General features: G+C 64.1%; 2 protein-coding genes across 5 annotated transcripts; both read right to left on the bottom strand.

Moving 5' to 3' along the window:
* Positions 1 to 1,167: 1,167 nt before the first annotated feature.
* Positions 1,168 to 2,772, bottom strand: TNNI2 (troponin I2, fast skeletal type). Its single transcript, XM_054441087.2, has 5 exons — positions 2,666 to 2,772; positions 2,455 to 2,583; positions 2,203 to 2,292; positions 1,904 to 2,080; positions 1,168 to 1,388 (listed from the first exon to the last, which is right to left on the bottom strand). The coding sequence occupies exons 2-5, from the start codon at positions 2,575 to 2,577 to the stop codon at positions 1,293 to 1,295; spliced, it is 486 nt and encodes a 161-aa protein (XP_054297062.1). The 5' UTR covers positions 2,578 to 2,583; positions 2,666 to 2,772; the 3' UTR covers positions 1,168 to 1,292.
* Positions 2,773 to 4,353: 1,581 nt separating this feature from the next.
* On the bottom strand, positions 4,354 to 15,649 carry SYT8 (synaptotagmin 8). 4 transcript variants are annotated; one of them, XM_063670676.1, is made up of 11 exons: positions 15,473 to 15,649; positions 14,391 to 14,562; positions 7,903 to 8,009; positions 7,643 to 7,806; positions 7,117 to 7,215; positions 6,799 to 6,957; positions 6,509 to 6,676; positions 6,238 to 6,343; positions 6,009 to 6,142; positions 4,526 to 5,907; positions 4,354 to 4,418 (listed from the first exon to the last, which is right to left on the bottom strand). In XM_063670676.1, the coding sequence occupies exons 2-10, from the start codon at positions 14,483 to 14,485 to the stop codon at positions 5,668 to 5,670; spliced, it is 1,272 nt and encodes a 423-aa protein (XP_063526746.1). In that variant the 5' UTR covers positions 14,486 to 14,562; positions 15,473 to 15,649; the 3' UTR covers positions 4,354 to 4,418; positions 4,526 to 5,667. The 4 variants fall into 4 exon arrangements, with proteins under 4 accessions (XP_063526746.1, XP_054297057.1, XP_054297061.1 ...); XM_054441082.2 differs by lacking the exon at positions 15,473 to 15,649 and adding an exon at positions 15,364 to 15,383; XM_054441086.2 differs by lacking the exons at positions 14,391 to 14,562; positions 15,473 to 15,649 and adding an exon at positions 8,484 to 8,864.
* Between the last annotated feature and the right edge of the window lie 4,523 nt (positions 15,650 to 20,172).

The raw sequence follows: 20,172 nt of genomic DNA, 5'->3' as shown, positions 1-20,172 counted from the left end.
CGGGCGCCCACTGACGTCAGTCCCTCAAGGCAGCCCGAGGCGGAACTGCTGCTGCACGTCCACCTCCGGCAGATCAATCGAAGGGACCTCCCGGGGGCAAGGGCACAGCGCGGGCTGGCAGCCTCCCCAGGGCAGATCTGAGCACAGGGACCTTGGCGTGCCTGCTCTGTCAGCCTTCAAAGAGCAGGGCTGATAACGCGGCCTTGCTGTCACCGGCCTTGTCAGAACCTGTCAGTTGCCTTGCCCTTGGTGGCCAGATGGGGCTGGGATCTTGGGGTTGAGTGGAAACGAGACTTGGGAGCCACACTGGGGCCAGGTCAGGGCCAGGCCCAGCCCCTGCCCGATGGGCACAGGTCTCTTGGTCCCCTGGCATAGTGAGGAGTGACACAGCCTGCCTTTCAGGGTGGCAGTAAGGACCAGAGACGAGGCCGGCCAGCCTCCAGCACCATGCTGGTCCCCAGCCCGGAGACTGCCAATTTGGCCTGGTCATGGCCCACCATGCAGGCTCGCCCCTCCACGCTCCCCGCGCCCAGCCTCAGTGCTCAGGGCAGGGGGCAGATAGGAAAAGCAGGGAGGCCCCGGGGCTGGGGGTCTGCCCCTAAAGTGATGTGGGAGGGGGATGAGCAGGAGGATCTGGGGGTGGGCACGCGTGGACAGCAGCCTGGGGTCTAATGTGGCTCTTGGCTTCCTGCCTCAGATGAGCTCCCTGAGGAGGGGCAGCTTGGGAGGCACAGGGGGCTGCCCCCAGCACTGCAGGGGCCACACGTGTGTGGATGTCTCTGGAGCCCCGGGAGGGCCTCTGGATGGCTGTGCAAATGGGAGACCCGCTTATCTCGGAAACTCCCACCCAGACCTGGCTCGGCTCCGAAGCCTCCATCCCCAGCCCTGCATGTTGGATGTGCCCAGGCCGAGCCCTGGGAACGCCTGGGGAACTATCAGGGCCCTCTCCAAACAGCCCCGTACAGCCTGGGGTGGATTCCCCTGTAGGGGCCTTCCCAGGCTCACCTCCTTGCTGGAAGCAGCTTCCCTCCCAGCCTGAAATCCCAGGCCCCGTGTGGCCTCCTCCCAGGCTTTCCCTGCTGGCCACTGACCACACTGCAGGCCACCGATGCGGGGGCCCAGAGCATGGCCCAAGAGGCTGGGGAGAGCCAGACCAGACCAGCCATAGGGATTCAAATCCTTTATTGACAGTGGAGGTGAGGCCAGCCCTCCCTGGCAGGCTCTGGGTGCATCTCCCTGGTATGTTCTGCTGGGAGCCGGGCACTGGGGCAGGCGTAAGGGCAGCGAGTGGCCTAGGACTCGGACTCAAACATCTTCTTCCGGCCCTCCATGCCAGACTTCTCCTCGATGTTCTTCCTCCAGTCACCCACGTCTCGCAGATCCCGCTCCTGTGGAGGAGAGGGCAGGAGAGAGCTCAGGCCCACCCACTTATGCACGCACCCTGGTCCACACCACCTTCAGCCTCAGTTTACCCTCTGCATTGGGCAGTGGAGTGTCCCCTGCATGGCACCCTGGAGGGGCAGTGGTACAGGGCCCCTGGCAGGAGAGGTGTGGGAGGTGCTCCCCTGGCAGGGCAGGTGTGGGAGGTGCTCCCCAGGGACAGGGCAGGTGTGGGAGGTGCTCCACTGGCAGGGCAGGTGTGGGAGGTGCTCCATTGGCAGGGCAGGTGTGGGAGGTGCGCCCCAGGGACAGGGCAGGTGTGGGAGGTGCTCCCCTGGCAGGGCAGGTGTGGGAGGTGCTCCCCTGGCAGGGCAGGTGTGGGAGGTGCTCCCCTGGCAGGGCAGGTGTGGGAGGTGCTCCCCTGGCAGGGCAGGTGTGGTGGTGCTCCCCAGAGACAGGGCAGGTGTGGGTGTTGTGGCCCCCGGCAGGGCAGGTGTGATGGTGCTCCCCCCGTGGCACGCACCTTCTCTGTGTCCTCCTTCTTGACCTGCTTCAAGTTGGCCCTCAGGTCCATGCACACCTTGTGCTTCGAGCCCAGCAGGGCCTTGAGCATGGCGTCGGCCGACATGCGCACCCTCCGCAGTGGGGGCCGCTTGAACTTGCCCCGCAGATCAAACAGCTTCTGGTTCATGTCCTCCAGCTGTGGGCAGGGGAGCCAGGTGGGAGCCCGAGGTCCCGGTGGTCTCGGCCTCCCCGGCCCGCCCCGCCTGCCCGCTGGGCCACCGCGTGCCCGCCTGCCGCCGGCCTGCCGCCACCACTCACCTCCTTGCTGGTCTTCTGCACCCTCACCTCCATGTCGTACTTCTCCTCTTCAGCTGCATCAATCTTGGCGTGCAGCTGTTTGCAGAGCTCCTAGGGGTGGGTGTGGGGGTGGGCGGTCGTCCTGACACTTGGCAGCCATGGTCACCTGCCCCTGCCCTGACTACCCCGCTGGTCCTCTTGACAAGTGGGGAAACTGAGTTAGCAGGCAGCCCTGCTGCTGGGGAGGCGAGGAGGCCGGGGAGGGGCTGGTACCTGCACTTCAGACATGGAGCCCGGGATGTGCAGCGGCGGGCAGTGCTCCGCCAGGTAGTTCTGCTTCTCGGCCTCGCGGCGGCTCTCCTCCTTCTCCAGCTCCGTGGCCGCTATCTGCAGCATCACGCTCTGCAGTGGGGCGGGAGGTGAGGGGCTGCAGCCAGCTCCCCTGCAGACCCACCTGGGCGGCCCCCCGGGAGCCCACACCTACCTTCAGGTGCTGCCTGCGGGCCGTGATGACCCTGTTCCGCTTCTGCAGGGCAGGGGACACGGGGTCGAGTCAGGATCTCCAGGTCTGGAGCACCCCCACCCCCTTCCACGCTCCCTGGCCAGGTCAGGGTCTCCAGCTCAGGGACCAGCAGAGCCTGGGGGCTCCCGAGGCCATGATGGGCAGGCTGGGCCTCCCTGGCCCCAGACCTTGCTCTGGGACACGGTGCTGTGTGGTGTGTGACACTTTGCCCAGGTGGCACATGATGCTGGGAGGCCAGAGGCTGGGGGAGAGGAGTCCGGGCCACAGGGCCAGTTGGGGGCAGGTCGGCTGGCGAGGTGGGGGTGGGAAGTGCAGGAATCAGAAAGAAGAAGTGATTCCCCTGTGACCAGGCCACAGCCACACTTCCCCTGCCCCAGAAGGCTCGGGGCAGCCACTTCCTCTCTTTCGGCAGCGTCTTGGTGGGTGGGTGGGACACTTTTGCCAGCAGGGAGGGCCGGGCCATCTTCCCTGGGCCTCAGGGCCTTAAGGCTGTGACCTATGACCTATCCCGAGTAGGGGGAGCCCCCTCCTCGTCATGTTTTGAGCCCCCAGCAAGTACTTACCTCCTCACTGTCCAGGGAGGGAGGACACAGGCAGGACGGGGAGAGAAGACAGAGGTTAGGGCCATGGCTGGCAGGGTCGGAGTGCGTGATGGGGCAGACAGGGCAGGAGGTGGGCAGAGTCACTGTATGGGGGTACAGGGGTGCCACTTACTCTCCCATCCTGAGGTCCTGAGCTTGGAGCCTGTGGGGAGAGGAAGGCAGAGGTGTTGGTCGGGCCCTTGCCACCGTGATGCCTGAGCCCATCAGGTGGGGAGGGGTTCGGGGCTCCCAATGACAGCCCCCTCCCGCCCACCCCCTACTCTCACCTCCTCCCCCTACTGTCACCTCCTTCAAGGACAGTGTCTTGGAATTCCCCAGGGTGAGAAGTAAGAGGAGAAAGTGTTCCCAAAATGTCCCAGGCATAGCCTGAGGAGCTGCAGCTGTCCCCGAGGGAGGGTGGGATGGGCCGGCGCAGGTGGCAGCCTGAGTGACGCTGTTATTTTTAACCCTCTCTCTTTGGCTTTGGGCCTAAGTGCATGGAAGAAATCTCTCCTCAGTTTGGCCTGGGAGCTCAGGTTCTGGGGTTTCTTGACCCCTAAACTCTCCTTCCAGGGTCCCCAAAGGTGAAGCCTGGTGGTCAGGGACTGTCTAGAACCTGCCTCACGCTACAGCTGCCTCCCCAAGCCTCTCCTTCTCACTCCCGGATCCGCGCAGGCCCCCAAAGAGGGCTGCTGGCGGCATCCCCCAGGCCCCTAGACCCCTGCCCCAGGGAGTCCTCCCTCAAACTAGCTCGAGCCACGCCCTGTCCCCCGGCCTCAGCGGGCTGGGCTGGGCCTCACCTAGAATCTGGGCAGCAGGGCTGGGAGCGAGGTCAGGCCGGCAGTGGCGAGTTGGGCTGGTGGGCCCAGGGGGAGGTGTATAAATGGCCTCCCCCAGGCTGGGCCCCTGCTCAGAAAGGGCATAGAGTCCTCCTCAGACCAATGGGGGCGCGGAGAGGCACAGAGACCTCCCCACCTGTCCGGCCTCCTGGCCTGGCCGCGTGCTGCCGCCCAGTACAAGAAGTCTTGGTGGGGGGTGCCGTGGCTGGGCTGCTCTATTTAGGGCTCGGTGACGCACTGGAGATGCCTCCGTTGTTCTTGTAAGGAGCCTGAGGACAGTGTGCCTGGCTTTGCCTGTGGCCTCGGCCGGGCACACGGCTCAGGTCAGCTGAGGAGTCACTGCGAGGATCCACACCTCGCCTCAGCCCATCTCGCCCGAGGTCAGCGTCCAGCCCACCAACCTGTCACAGCCTCTCCCTGCGGGGCCAGATCCCCGGCTCAGCCCCTGCAAGGGGTTTCCCACTTCAGCCCAGGCCTGACCCCCTTCTGCAAGCCTGGCTCCTGGGGTGAGGTCTGGACCTCCAGATGTGGCCTTCTGGGCCCTGCCACAGAGGCCGAGGGCTGGGGGCTGCCCTCTCCCTGCTTGATGCTATCTTCCTGCCTGGGGAGCAGGACCAGGAGTGAGGGGCACGCCGCACGTGCCTCTGGGCCCCTCCCAGCCTGCCCAGAACGCCCTGCTGCAGTCCCCTCGCCGGGCGACTTGGAACCCATCCTTCAACCTAAGGAGAATGGCGCCACCTGCGTTGGGAGCCTCTCTGATCCGTGGGGGCTTGGGGCCCGCCTGGCTGCCCGGGCAGGCCTGGAATTGCCCTTTTCACCCAGGCCCAAGGCCATCGCCCCCCCAGCCCCCAGGCCCCCACCCTGCAGAGGCCCCCTGGACTGTGACTTGGCACCCTCTCGGAGTGGGGGCTCTTGGCCCCAGCCCTGCCGGCTTCGCAGCCCCGTGGGGAGGATCAGAGGAGACAGCAGCGTGGAGGCTCCAGCCGCTAAGGCAGCCCAGATGTGTGGGGACGGGGAGGGGCATCCAGCCAGGACTGAGCCCCTGAAGGCCCCAGCGGCTTCCGAAGGCATCTGCTGCCCCCTGCTGCTTGTGTGGGGAAGGCCCTGCAGCACAGGTCTCTGAGGTGTTGGGGGTCCTCCCTCCACGCTCACCAGCCCCCAAACACCATTGCCCATTGTGTCCCTACAGGGCTGGCTCTAGCCCGCCCCATCCCATGTGGTCCCGACTCTCTGGCCCCCACCTCCCCGGTCTTCCCAGGCGGCCCGGAGAGAGGAGATCTCTGCTCCTGGGGAGGTTCCCCACCCCCACCCCAGGGTCAAGCAGGGACCGGTCAGAGGCTTCAGGGCCTGGCTGAGTCTGGAGAGGAGCCCCTCCCCTGTCCTTGTCAGGCGGCCCTGGTGAGTAGACCCGGGGCCTATTTCTGCATCCCCTCCGGGTTCCAGCCGGACACAGTGGCAGGAGAAGGCGTTTATTGCAGTGGTCCTGCAGGGCGGCCTGAGCAAGTGCCTGGGCTCAGCGGGGAGACAGAGGCACGTGGTGCATTCAGGAGTGGGGCAAGGGCAGGCGCAGGCGCAGGCGGGGCTGCAGGGCCAGCACGCGGTCCACCTCCCTGGCTGGCCGCAGGGGGTGCCACTGGGCGACGGGCCGCCGGGCGTGGGCCAGCATGTCTGCCCAGTGCTGCAGGGGCTGCCCCGAGGCCCGGGCACCCAGGTGCACCTTGCCCACGGGCTCAGCCCGGAGCGGAAGGCCGTGGTCCCAGACGGCCAGCACCAGGTCCACATTCTGTGCAGAGACAGACCAGAGGTTGGAGTTGGGGGAGAAAGACCACAATCATCATGGTCCGGCACTGGGTCCCGCTCTGCCCCTGCCTCCCGGTGGCCCACCTGGACCTGGCTGAAGGGCACCAGGAAGGTGAAGGCCTCATTGAAGTAGGGGGCCGCCGTGCCCTTTTTGGTGGCTGTCTTTCTCTTCTTCCACTTCCTCTGGTTCAGCATGAGCTGGACCTTCACGTACGGCTCTGGGAGGGCAAGGGGGTCAAAGGGGCATCCCAGGGCTCGGGGCTGAGCACAGGCCCCCCCTCTGTACACCAGCGTGGGCAGGTGTGACCCTCACCTGCCAGTCCTGGACGCAGGCCTCGAGCCTCCAGCACCACCACGGTCAGCCGGCCTGAGCTGGGCACGTACCGGAGAGAGAAGCACAGCTCCCCGACCTGCTCGGGCTGTGGGCAGCAAGAGGGGCTTCAGCCCGGGAAGGTGATTCTGGCCAAGCTGGGGTTCAGGCCCCCGCAGCTGCTGCCCATCAGGCCTCAGTCTTTCCAATGGCCCATAGGGCAGAGCCCCTGCCAGCTGTGCCTTGGGCTGTGGCCTGGTGACCAGCGCCTCACCTCGGTGGCAGCCGGCGGGCCCAGCGGGTACCAGTGCTCCAGAACATGCTGCAGATCCACGGTGCCCAGTGGCAGGCGGAGCTCACCCAGGGGCTCATGCCCCGAGAAGCGCTTGAAGTTGAAAAGCTGCACCTGCAGGGTGGCCCCTGGCAGCTCTGCCTGCGGGATCTGAGGCAGCTGTGTGAGCCAGGCCCTGTTGCCCTAGCTCAGGCCCACCCAGCTGCCCAGGCCCACCCAGCCCAGGCCCAACCAGCCGTCCAGGCCCACCCAGCCGACCATCCCTGACTCACGTGGAAGCAGCAGGTCTCGTCAAACACGGGGCAGAGCGTGCCTCGGTGCACTTTTGTCTCATGTCTGTGTCCGGCCTGGGTGGAGATGCTGACCCGGGCATAGGGGTCCACGGTGCCCCCAGGCCCCAGGTCGGCTGCCTGCCTCAGGCCCACCCTGATCTGGGAGCCAGGGGGGTGGGCTCAGCCAGGGGGGTGGGCTCAGCCAAGGGCCCCTGCCCTGTCAGCTCCCCACTACCCAGGGCACAGGGTCTGCCCTTCCCCCATCACCCTTTCTGGAAACTCGCAGAATCGCTGGTCCTGCGCAGTGGGGCCCTTTACCTCCTGGCTTCCAAAGTCGTACTCCAGGGAGAGCTGCAGGCGCCCCCATTGCTGAGCACCCCCCGGGCTGGACTCCAGGCTATCCACATCAGGTTGCACCTGGAGTGAGTTGGGACAAGGGGCAGGTGGTGCTGACATCATGCCCCATCAGAGCCCTGGGCTCCCGGGCAGCACTTGCATGACACGGGTCAAGACCCCCTGCCTCTAGGCCAGGCCACCCGACAGGCACAAATCGTCGGCTTCACTCTGTGAGGCCAGCCAAACCCACCCCAAACGTGGCATCTAGGGTACCCCCTGCCTTCCTCAAGAACCCGCTGTGGCTCCCTCGGGCCCATGGAGCAGCCCCTGTTGCATGGCCTCCTTCTCACCTCTGTTCACCCACTTTCCCTGCCAGGAAGGTCCTCACCGCCCCTGCCTCTGTGGGGATTAAACCATCCCTGGGGCTGAACTCGCCTCGCTGCCCTGGGCTCTGGAGACTGGATTTCGAGCCCTCTCTGGACTGAGTGAGCAAGGAGCCGCTCCTCACCAGGTGGGTGGTGGTGGTGCCTCGGGCACTGCCCAGGCCCACGGCCTCCTTGTCCCTGCGCTTCTTCCTGTGGCGGCGGCAGCAGCAGCAGGCAGCACAGAGGAGGCAGGAGACGAGGAGGACGCCCGCGGCAAGGGTGCCAGCAATGAGAGCCCAGCGGGGCCCTGGGGTAGAGGCCAGGCTGAGTGCATCTGTGGACAGCTGCGGCCCCCACTTGGCTGGATTATCCCCACACCCCTCTTGGGAATCCCACAACTCACAGGGGGTCCCGGCGACAAGGTCTGGAATAAGCCCAGGTATAGCTGTGGTGCCAGCTGGGGCCGGGGCACTGGGAGAGTCTGGTGGATGCCCCATCTTTTCTATCCCACTGGTTTGGAGGAAGCGGCCCAGGAGGCTGGGTCAGCTGGGAGGGTGGCCCCTCCAGCCCCTGCCCGCTACCCCATCTGCCTGGCAGCAGCCAGCGCTGGGTCTGCCTGGGCAAGGATAGCACGGGGTGGCCAGGGGCGAGGGTTCTGTGCAGCAGGAAGCTGAAGGGAGGGAGGCTCTGGACCCAGGCCAAAGCTCCAGCTTAGCTGCCCAGGCCCAGCCTCCTGGCCACCTCCCAGCAGCCCCCAGCCCCAGCCAAGCAGGCAGGGCCTGGGCAGCCTAGTCCCTGCCTTCAACGGACCTCAGAGCACCCTTGCCCCCACTGTAGGATGCCTCCTCCACCAGGAAGCCCTCTCCCTCCCTGCTTCTCTCTCCTGGGCCCTGGACCCTGGGCCCTGCCTGGGGGTCCCATCTCATCCCTGGGGGTCTCATCTCTGCAGTCCCATCACTTCCTTGCCTCTACCCCAGGACCCACCACAGCTGGGGCCCACCATGGTTTGCCAGCCATGCGGGTGGAGCATGTTCACTGCAGCCCCCAGGAACTTGGAAGCCCAGAGGGGTCTGCAGGGTCGTGGAGGGAGGAGCAGGGCTGGCTGTCGGCGGAGCTCACTGAGCAGGCCTGGGCTAAAGGTGCATTCCTGGCAGGGGCTCAGGGCCGCAGCGCCTGGGGACGAAGGTGAGGTGGTGGCAGGTAGGGGCAGGGTGCAGCTGGGAGCGGCCAGAACATTCCTCACACACTGACTCAGCCGCTGCCTGGGCTCGTCCACCTGCCTGCCTGGCCACCCTTCGGCATGCGGGTGGGAAGGAGGGTGGGGCGGGTGCAGCTGCTGGCCCCTGTACCCGCCTGCCTGGGGCTTGGAGAGGGAGCACACCTGGCTGGGCTGGCTCCTCTCACCTACAGGCAGGGGAACCAGGGTGCTACATGGGGTCTACGGTGACCCCAGGCCCAGCGTGTCTCCCCAGCTCAGCTCTTCCCTGACTCCACCCGCCCCAGAGAGCAGCAGCCGGCCAGGAGACTCTGTTCCTCCACATTGGCACCTCCCCTGCTTTGCCCACAAGAGCCTGGGACCCCTCTTGCCATGTCCAAGTCAGCCTGACCTTAGGGGCCCAGCCCAGGCCATCCCTTCGGGAATAAGCAGCTGTTCAGGTCAGATACCCTCACCTCTGCAGCCCCCCAGTCTGGGGCAGAGCAAGGAGACAGAAAGGGACCCTGCCATGACTCCAGACACACACATACACACACACACACACACACGTGTGCACACGTGCATACAGCATAAATGCCCCACTCCCTGGCAGGCTGGGAGAGGCAGTTGCACTCCCAGAACGGACCCAAACCCCCACCCAGTGTTCACAGGAGGGGGCCGCAGCTCAAGGAGGGGAGGGAGGGTCCAGGTTCCAGCCCCATATGCATGTTGTCCCTGTGAGGTCAGCAGGCCAGGTGTTTTACAGACGAGTGGACCGAGGCTGGGAGCTCTAGTTTTGTGGCTCTGGAGGCCGGCATGGCCCAGGAAGCCCAGCCTGTCCCCACAGCAGAGGGGCCAGCACGGTGGAGGGATTATAGGTACAAAAAGGAGACGCGGAGGTGAGGGCCAGCTTTCCAGGCCGCATCCTGTGCACAGGGCCCCATGCTCAGAGGGGTCCCTGCTTGGTTTAATGCGTGCTGGGGCCATCTTGAAATTCTTAATTTTGTAACAAGATGCTGCACATTTTCATTCTGCACTGGGCCTCACAAATTATGGAGCTTGTCCTGTTTGGGGGACCCCTTGGGTGAGTCCCCTGCAGATAGAGTGTGGGTGTGCAGCGAAGCTCACGGGCCTCGGCAGCCCCTTGGCCCCTGGGGGACACTCCCAGGTGGGTCGGGCGTCCCACACGTGGGTGGCGGACCGCCCCTAGTGGTGGCTGATGGAATGGGCTGGGTCCGCAGGGTCTCTGAAGCAGGACTGTGCAGGCCAGATTCAAACAGGCCACTGCCTCCTCCCCACGTGGAGTTTAAAGGCAACTTCTCCTTTTGAAATGTCACAGCCTGTATACATGCTTAGATTAAAGTAGCTTCACTCGAGATTTTTATGGTTGAGATTCCGGATAAGTTGCCAATACAGAATCTCCATCTGTGAGTGCAGGCATGTGTGCGTGTGCTTGCGCCCCTCCCCTGTGCCCCCGCTTTGCTGGCATCCCCCTTCCTTTAGTCTAAGAACAGTCAGGGCCGGGCGGGGAGAGCAGCCCTGCAGTGATTTGTCGCTGCCGACCAGCGGTACTCCTGGGCCAGCCTGGTGACCTTGTCCCCAGAGGAGCACAGGGGCCACCCAGAAGCTGCTGCGAAGAACCCCAGGACCCTGGGGGCGCTGGCTGCCAACTCTGGGGGTCCCAAGGCCTAGGGAGGTGCGGGGTCCCTCTGGACCGCCGGGACCCCAGGGAGGTGCAGGTGCAGCGGGCGCATGGCCACCAGGTGGCGCCGTCCGCCCCTCGGGACCGGGCCTCCCTCGTGGCTCCTGGGGACAGTGCCCTGCAGACCCTTGGGTGCTGGGGGCTCTCGGGCCTCCCCTCCCCGATCTGGGAATCCCCCGCCCTCCCTGCCTGAGCCTCCCGGGGCTGCTCTCCCCGTTGTCTAGCTTTGGCTGTCTGTCTCCTGCGGCCCTGCTGGGAAGACCTTCTCTAGGAGTTCACGCCATGTTTTCCCAGGAAAGGGAGACGGGCCCTTCCTCCCTGGCTCCCCCCGGCCACTGCTCCAGGAGGCTCCTTAAGGCTCTGGAAGCCGGCTCCGCTCTCGCCACGAAGGCGGCTGCTCTGCTCCTGCAGCTGCCAAGCTGCTTAGAAGGCCCCTCCGCATCCCCATCCGGCTCACCCTCCAAGGCCAGTGTGAGCCCACCTCTTCCAGGGAGCCCTCCCTGGTCACCCCAGGACCCCCAGACCTGCCATGACGTTTTGTGCTGAATTCCACCCCGTTGGGGCCCCCAGTCCCCACCAGGCAGAACGGGGGTGAGCCCCTCCTTTAGACTTCTTGTTAGCCCAAGGCGGGCTCCGTTTCAGGCTTGCTAATGCTTCCCTCCATGGTGAGTCTACACGGAATGGTTTCTGCTTCCGTGGGAACACCTTTCCGTGGGCCCTTCCTCTGGAAAAGCAACGTTTCCCCGAGTGCTGGGGCTGGCAGCCCCACAGGTGTAAACGCTCTCACCTGAGGCCCACCGCTTCCTGTGGCCGGCCAGCCACCAGGCCTTCGTCTCCAACAACCAGAGGCTGGTCCAGCTCTCGGACAGCACTGCCTCTGGTGACGGGGAACTCTCTCCTGGGGGAGGAGGGGATGCGGGGGGCAGGGCTGCAGGAGCCCCACCTTGTGGCCGGAACTGCTGGCCCGTGAGAGCTGGGCAACTCCCTTCGGGAGGAAGGTCACCCCGAGACGCAGAGGCTGAGCATCTGGGCTCCAGCCTATTTCCGAGGGTCCCTTAGGGCTGGGGGCACCCTGAGCCCTACCCAGCTTTGCAGGAGCGGGTGATGGGCCCGTCAGGCTGGCCTTGGTGAGGGGCAGCAGGAGGTGGCCTGGCTGAACCTGGTTTGAGCAGGTTCTTCACAGCGGGGAGGGGTCCTGAGGTGCAGGGCCGCCTGACTTGGAAGAGGGCATCCTCAGGTGCTGTGGGCAGGGTAGAACCAAGTGTGAGGAGGGTAGGGGCCGGGCGGGGGCTGCCCTGGGCAGTGTGGGGCAGGGGGCTCGCAGAGAGCCAGGTAGGCCTGCTTGGCTCCGCCGCTGCCTCTGATTCCAGCCCCAGGCACCCTCAGGCCATTCCCCTCTGTGCCTTTGTCTCCTGCTGGGCTGACCCAATCCCTTGAGCTCTTGGTTTCCTAATGAGTGATCCCCTTATCAGCTGGCCCCTGGGTGAGTGGCTGGAAGTCCTCACTCTGGTCTAACCTCAGTGCCTCTTGCTTCAGTTGGACCCCCGAGCAGAGCCTATAGCCTAAGCTCCCCTCCCTCTGCTCTGGCCAGTTAGTCTGGTCTGGTCACTCTAGTCAAATCCATGACTTAGGCCTACCGTGGAGCAGCCATTCCAGGTCAGGGCGTTCCCTCAGAGCCCTTATCTGCTGGTGGTTAATGCTTAACGGGAAAACCTGTCCCAGTGGGGCCGGCCCCGCAGGGCTGGTCAGGCAGCAAGTATGGAGGACATAGCCCAGGCTCCAAGGATGCTTTCGGGCCACAGCAGGAGGACGTGTGGGCACGCATGTGCACGTCTGGGCCCATCCGGTCATACGCGGCCCTGGGCGTGTGGGGACGTGTACGTCCTTCTGGTGTTTGCACAGGGCATGGGTCTGTCTCCTAGTCTGACCCAGTCTGGGATGAGAAGGGCCAGAGGCTGCCCTAGTGGGGCTTTTAGGCAAGCAAGGGGACACATGCAGGGGGTGGCTCAACGCTGGACCCAGGGTACAGCTGAGCTACGTGCCCCGCGCGCGGTTCTCTGCAGCCAGCTGTGTAGGGGCTTTGTACCTTCCCCAGTGTATGGGCGCCTTCACGGCCAGACGGGCGTCTGAGGTTCCAGGGCAGGAAGGAGAAAACCAAACAGAGCTGGAGCCCGAGGCCAGCCCCGAGGCCCCGAGACGGTGGCTTGGCAGCCAGCAGCCTCATGGAGACCCTGGTGGGGCTCCTGGATGGGGACGCTTCCTCTGAGGTCGCCTGGGGAATGCTTGAGGTTGGACTGCAAGGCGAGCGCTGGCTCTGGGGAGCCAGGAGTCACTGGCACACAAAGAGAAGTGTGCTGGGTGAGCGCGTGTTTGCCCCACCCACTCTGACCCCAGCTGCTGAGCCCCGCAGGGCTGGGGCCCGGGATGGCCGGGGATGGGGGAGCTCAGCTTGCCACAGTTCTCTGTGGTTTGGGATGCCTTGTGCCCATTCTCTGTGTCTTAGCTTGTGTGTGCCACACTTACCTTTCATGCATACCATCTGTGCCTCTTCATCCCGGGAGGCTGTACCCCATCAACCAGGCATCTGGGGAGGCTGCACCCCATGACCTGAGCCTCCGGAGAGGCTGCACCCCATCATCGAGCCTCCGGGGAGGCTGCACCCCATCATCGAGCCTCCGGGGAGGCTGCACCCCATCACCGAGCCTCTGGGAGGAGGCCGCACCCCATGACCTGAGCCTCCAGGGAGGCTGCACCCCATCGCCGAGCCTCTGGGATGCTGCACCCCATGACCTGAGCCTCCGGGGAGGCTGCACCCCATCATCGAGCCTCTGGGAGGCTCTGCTCCGTCTTGGGCATGGGGGTCTGCACCCTCTGAACATGGCTGGTGCTGATTCCATGGGCTCAGTTCCTATCCTCTGAGAATCTGCATCTGGATTTTGGTGATGAAAACCCCACGTCTTGAAGTGTCTGGGTGGCCACCCCCGTCACCTGGAAGTCTGGGGGCATGTAACCCACTCCTCAAATGGCTGGTACTGCAGCCGCCGTGTCAGAGGACGGGGGTTCTCTGTGTCCTCCCCGCATTGACCTCATCTCCCAAGGGCCTTGGGGACCTCATGGCTAGGGCCTGATCCCCCACAACTTTTGTGTGGACCCCATTTACCTTGTCTAGGGGGGTCTGTGTTCATGGGGAACCCTGGCGTCAGCATCTCTACACCCCATGCCTGAGAGTGCCTGGGGGACACAGCTTAGGGGCCTGAGTGCCTGTGCAGCCCCCTCCCTCATGCCCAGGGCCAGGTGACCTGCCCCTCCTTGGTCTCCTGTTGTCACCAGGGTGCCAGGACAGCGTGCCCCCCACCTGTTGAACCCTCTGAATCCCCCATGACACATGGTACTTAAGCCTGGGTGCCAGCCCAGGGCCAGGAGTCTGGTGCCTCATTCCTGTGGTTTTGGATGTCCTGTGCTCCAGGCATCTCACTGCTGGGTGCACCTCCTCTGCCCTCGTGTCTGCCCTGTCTGAGAGCTGCTCATTCCCATGGCTCTGTAATGTGCCTCTGAGGAGCTGAGCCTCCACCTCAATCATCTGACATCTAGACACGTGTACCCCATTATTCTAAATACCTAGAGCCCTGTACTCCATTGGTGTCAGTGTGTGGGTTCCTGTCCCCATCAGCCTGAGCGTCTGGGTCTCTGGACCCCATTACTGTCAGTGTGTGGGTTCCTGCACTCATCAGCCTGAGCATCTGGGTCTCTGGACCCCATTGCTTGGAGGCTTGGGCAAGTTTCTGTCCATCCGCCCTCTTGACAGTTCTGGAGCCGGAACGCTAATCACTGGAATACCTGGATGACGGAGAAATGGGCCTTGATACCCCACTTGTCTGAGTATCTGGGCAGCGTGGACCCCAGGACTCTGAATGTCGTGGTGCCCTATATGTCAGAAATGAGGTTATCTTTGAATGTCGTGGTGCCCTATATGTCAGAAATGAGGTTATCTTACCCTGCGAGCTCCGGCTGTCTCTTTCCATCCGAGGGGCTGGTAGCCCATTCTGCAGCTCTCTCAGGGCAGGTGCAGCGGGTGCTCCTCGCCTGCATTTCTGAGTAGTGTGTGTCTGGAATCCTCTGAGAGTGTGGGTGATATTGCACACGTCTGCAAAGGTGCCCCCAGTCCCCTGAGGACAGAAAGCACAGCCCTTATTCACCCACGTGTCTGGACACACACCCTCCCTCCTGGTCCCACTGCAGAGGGCCCTCTTATTGTCAAGGTCCAGGTCCTGCAGACCCGGTCGCTCAGTTTGGCTCCAGTACCTCCTTATCTGAGTGTCCGGCAGCTGACTGGGTGTCCTACCCCCTCCTCCGACCATCTGAGTAGTGAAGACTTCAACCCTCACTCTGACGGGCACTCTGCCCTGGGTTTTCGGGTCTCTGGATGCTCCACCCCAACCCTCTGTGCGATGGCTTAGCTCGCCCCCTGCAGCACTGGGAGCTGTGCACCCACACTCTGAGCCCTCGAGCCCCCCTCTTCTCTAGCTGCCTGAGGGCTTTGATGCCTTGTACCCTGTCCGTCAGGGTCTTCGGCAGCCTAGCCCCCACTGCCTGCCTCGAACGCAGACGCACATCCCAGGTCGAGGGCCCCGGTGCCAGTTCCAAGTTCCCCTGTGTCTTTGGACGCCTGCTGCCCTTTCATCAGCGGCTGTTTCGGCCGTGGGAGCTACATTCATCCCTGTCCAGACACCCCTGTGCCCTATTCACGAATTCTCAGCTTCATCACCTAAGCCTCCAGGGGTTTGTGCCCCTTCCTCAGAGGCCTGAAGCCCTCACAATCCCAGAAGCATCTGAGAGACATGAACCCCACTGACCCTAAAATTGGGGTGCCTTGTCCCCCCACAACCCTGCACAACCGGCGACATGCCCTTTGCCTGTGACTGTAGATGCCCATCTGGAATCAGGGTGCCGTCGCTCATACACCCCACCTGAGCACCTGGACCACGTGTCCCTGTGAGTCTGAGTATTGGGGTGCTCTGCTCCCCATTCATCAGGGGTTCTTAGCCGTGTGTGCCATCAGCCACCTGTGCCCCGCACCTCACACAGGCTGAGGTTGAGGGCCCCCAGTGCCAGTTCCAGGTCCTGCTGCATCTTTGGACACCATTCACCGGTGTCTCGGCCTGTGTGAGCCCATTCACCCTTGTCTCGGGGCCTGGGTTCACGCGCAGCTCCAGGCAGTCTGCATCCCATCCGCCCACGTCTCAGAGACAGTCTGTGCATTGTTGCCCGGTTCCAAGAACAGCTGCTGTGCAGCCAGCAGGCACATTCCAGGGTTTGGCCAAAAGCCAACGCAAACCCTCATACTGCTGGCACTAGCAGCACCGAGTGGGGGCAGACGCAGGGACTGACCGAGGTGGGGCACGAGGGGAGAAAGGGGACCCACAGTTTGGAGCTGTGTGCTCAAAGCCTTCCCTGTACACACAGGGGCCTGGAGAGCAGGGGGTGTCGGGGTGTGGGAGCCCAGTCTCCGACGGAGGCATGTCCTGGACCAGCTGCCAGAGGGACCAGCGAGTGCGCAGGCTGGAGGAATGTTCCAGGGCCCTCCACCGCGTTGCCATTTCCTGCCCAGGCTGCCTTGGCCACCCACCCACTGGCTGCCCGGGCTAGGACACATGACGGCCTGGCTGTCAGATGTGTCAGCATTGCCTTGGGACAGGGTCCCAGGCCAGAGGAGTGGGGGACAGAGGCAGGCGGTAGGGGTGTGACACCTCTGGGGGCTGCAGACCCCTGCCCCCTGCTCCAAACCTGGCTGGGATGCTGGGTGCTGTGAGGCTGTGGCCCAGGGACAGAGCCCATTGGAGCCCACGCCCCCACCCACTCTGGCTCCCTTGCGGGAAGGCCCTTCGCTCAGCCTCCCAAGTTTCCTGGCTGTGTGCTCCCTGGAGGTCAGAGAATGACGCGGTGTACATGCCATGTCTCCTGTCCTGGGGATTCCTGGGGTCACCCTGGAGCTGCCCCAGCTTTCCAAGCCCTGTGTGAGTGAGAGCTGGGTCCTACCCACCAGGGCCCCCATGGGAGAGACGAGCGGGCAGGCTCTGGGATATGCAGGGGCCGGCCGGGCTCTCTGGGAGGTGGATGGGGGGCCGTTCAGGTTTTCTGAGGAAGAAGAGGAGGCCCGATTCAGGCTCGGTCGTGGGCAGGCTGGTTTGTGTCCCTGGATAGAAGAAGGGCACTGGGTCCCACCCTGTGGGGTCCCCACACTTAGGACCCGGAAGTTGCAGTTGACCCCCAGGTTGGAGAGCCCCGGGACCCCCACCTGTCCTGGTGCTGCGTCCCCCCTGCCCTGCCCCCTGCCACTTGCTTGGGATTCCAGCCTCGTTCTCACAGCTGCTGGCTCCACACTCTCCAGGCACCCCCAGCTCAGGGGCAGACCAGTGGTTTGGCTTTCGGAGCCCCCCGGGGTTCCTGGTAGGATGAGCCAGGAGCTCCCTTCAAGCAGGTGGGGGACTTGCAGGTGCGACGGGGGCTTTCCCACACCTTGACCGGGCTGAACCAAAGCCCTGTGGCACTGCCTCCACCATGCACGGACCTGCTGTGAGCAAACACCCTGCGTGCAGGCCCCACTGCGTGCAGACGTCACCGCGTGCAGGCGTCACTGCGTGCAGGCCCAACTGTGTGCAGGCCCCACTGCGTGCAGGCACCACTATGTGCAGGCCCCAGTGCGTGCAGACCTGGGGCAAGGGTTGTGTGACACAGCAGTCCAAGTAAGTGGCTGCTGGGCTCAGAGAATAAGAAAGGAGCCAGGGTCACCCACGGCCCCCAGCCCCACCTGGCTACAGAGTCCTCTCTGCAGTTCCAGAGGGCCCCTCCAGCCAGAGGGTTTTGGGCCTGGAGCACCTGGCATCTGAGGGCCGCACTTCTCCCGCTGCCCTCGAGCAGGCTTGGTGCATCTGTGATGCGGGTCGGGGCTCCTCGTTGCCCAAGCCCTGACTGGGGTCCCCCATCTGGCTGGCCGGTGGGCTAGGAGTTGAGTCCCAGCTCCCCTGAGTTGGGTCCAGGGTGGCTCAGGATCCAACCCAAGATGCCCTCAGGGCCTTTCTCAGCTTCCCTCATGGGCATCCCCAAGGGCAGCTGCTGGCCGGGGAGGACTGACTGGCCCCACAGGGCACCTCTGCCGGGGGTGGGGGGGGTCCCAGCAGGAAAGCCTGGGCTGCATGGGGCAGAGCTTGCTGGCAGAGCCGGATCATTTGGGCTCCAAGCTCCCCCTGCTGTCTGCTGGCCGCTCCTGGAGGTGGCCTGACCTCCGGCTCCCGCCCGACCCCTGCTCCCTCCCTGCCCTACGGGCCAGACTCCGCCTGCTGCCTCCCAGCCCAGCCTGCTGGCCTGGCAGGCGTTCGGGCGCCCCCTTCCGTACACAGGCCTCTCGCAGGCCTCTCCAGTGCAGGCCTGGACCCTCCTCCTCCCAGGGGGGCCGTCCTGGGACCCCTGACTGTTCAGAGCCTTCCTCCTGGGGTCCCTCCCCACAGGGGTCCTTTTTCTAGATAAAAGTGTCTGTCCTGGGAGCCTGGTCTGCACAGAAGCCTCTGAACTGGGGTCTCTTCTGAACAGCTCTCTGCCCTGGGGCCCTCCTTTGTCCCCAAAAGAGCTCAGAGCAGGGCAGTTTGTGACCCCAGGAGATCCAGATCATCCTGGAAGGGGCTTTAGCTTCCTGATCTCAGATGTTGCCCTCGCCCCCAACCCAGAGGGTCACCTTAAGTCCTTGACATTGAGGCATCAGAAGCCACCACTGAAGTCATCTGAGTGGCTGGGAGAGAAGGAGAAAAAGACCCAGCGAAGCACAAAGGCCACCCAGCATGTCGGGGTCTGTGGAAGCTGGCAACCCAGCAGGACTCCTCTTCCCTGGGGTGACATGAGAACACCAGGCCTAGGCCCACACTTCGGGGAACACGGGTGCACAGACTGCCCATGTCGGGGTCCAGAGGGGCCTGCCTAGCACTAGGCATCAGCTTGCAGGCAGAAGAGGACAGGAGACCCTTTCTGGCAGTGTCAGCCCCAGCCCTCACCTGCGAGTGTGGGCGCTTGACCCACACAGCCTCACACACACGCACACGCCAGGCACGGGCACACTGCTAAGCATCTGTGCACACAATGCACGTGCACACTCACCCACGCACACACATACTCGCTCCCTGCGCACACGATGCACGTGCACACTCACCCATGCGCACGCGTACTTGCTCTCTCCACGTCAGCCCCCCAGGTGACTCTGGGATCTCCACTGTCGCCCTGATTCTTGCAGCTGCCTTCTTGGTGGAAACATTCTGCAGCTTGTCTAGACTCGGCACAAACCTGCTTTGGAAGGGCCGGGTCTTAGTTCCCCAGAGGCCACTGGCTCCCTGCACCCTGCACTGCCGTCCTGGCCAAGGTGTACACAGAGAGACGTCAGGTGCCACCCAGCTCTGTGAGCACATGCTGGCAGGTGAGGGCATGGGCGGGTGCCAGGGCTGCCCAGTGCCTGCAGGTCTCACCGCCTCCACCTCTGCTCCTCACCACTGGCCACTTCCTTTGGCTCCCAGTGGGGCACACAAGGTCCACCAGTGGCCAGCACAGTGGCCAGCCAACCAAATCTGGCCTCATCCAGCAGGATGGAGAGGAGGCTGGGCCCACCCTCCACTGGGCACCCTCCACCCAGCCCCAGCCAGCAGGCACGGCTGTCCTGCCTTTCCCGCCTCTGACAGCCACAGCATGTTCCAGCCACGTTGGATCGCGGGGGCTTCCTGTTCACCTCCATTAAGTCTGGGGTGGCGCTCAGCCTCCAGCCTCTGCCACCATTTTAGGGCCAGATTCTGAACAGAGGTGAAGACATGCAAGAGCCTGGTGCTGGGTGGGGGAATGTGGGGGCCTCCAGAGGCCTGTAGCCCACCTGCCCCCTGGGTATGCTGCCCCTCACTCCAGCCTGCCCTCCCAGGCCTGGCCACCAGCAGCCCCTTGGGCCTCCCTGTCCACGCTCACCCTCTCCAGAACTGGACGTGGTCAGGGGCTGGTAGGTAAGGGACTCTGACCTTCGGGAAAGGTCCTCCCAGGGTCAGAGCAGACCCACCCACAGGGTGGCTCCTCTTCCCAGGGATGGTAGAGGAACACCAGGCCTAGGCCCACGCTTCGGGGAACAGGGGTGCACAGACTGCCCATGTGGGGGTCCAGAGGGGCCTGCCCAGCACTAGGCAAGAGCCTAGGCCCACAGTGTTTCCCAGGGGAAAACAGCCTAGCGGGCCTTCAGTGACCTGGGGGTTGTCCTAGGACTGGAGATCGGAGGGCCAGTGTTCTAGGCAGAAGCAATGCAGGCACACAGCAGGGGCGCAGGACCAGCTCGCCAGAATCCAGCCGGGCTATGTTGGCCTAGAAGCTGCCCTGCGGTGACCCGGGGACCTGGAACTTCCCAAGCTCCTCTCCCTCCTTGCCTGGAGACCCTGACTGGCTCCCAGCTGCACTTCCAGCCCACTTGGCTGCTTGTTTTCCCAGTGCCCACAGGGCAGGGTTGGGGGATTAGCTCAAAGTAGGCCAGCAAAGGGCTGGTTCCTGCTGAGGCTGTCAGCCGGAAAGGCAGCGTCTCCAAATATAGAGAACTCTGGAGGGCTCAGGGCAGGCCCTAGGGTAGAGAGGAGGGTTGGCCTAGGGGTGGTGGCAGTGGAACCTCTCTACTGCTGGCCTCGATGGCTTCTTCAGACCCTAGAGTCACCTCATGGTGACAGCTGCTGCTGGCTGGGTTGGCTGATTGTTGGTGGTCCAAAGCCAGCCCT

The sequence above is a fragment of the Pongo pygmaeus genome, chromosome 9 (genome assembly GCF_028885625.2).
Source record: "Pongo pygmaeus isolate AG05252 chromosome 9, NHGRI_mPonPyg2-v2.0_pri, whole genome shotgun sequence".
NCBI lineage: Eukaryota > Metazoa > Chordata > Mammalia > Primates > Hominidae > Pongo > Pongo pygmaeus.
This window is presented reverse-complemented; position numbering and strand designations above follow the sequence as displayed.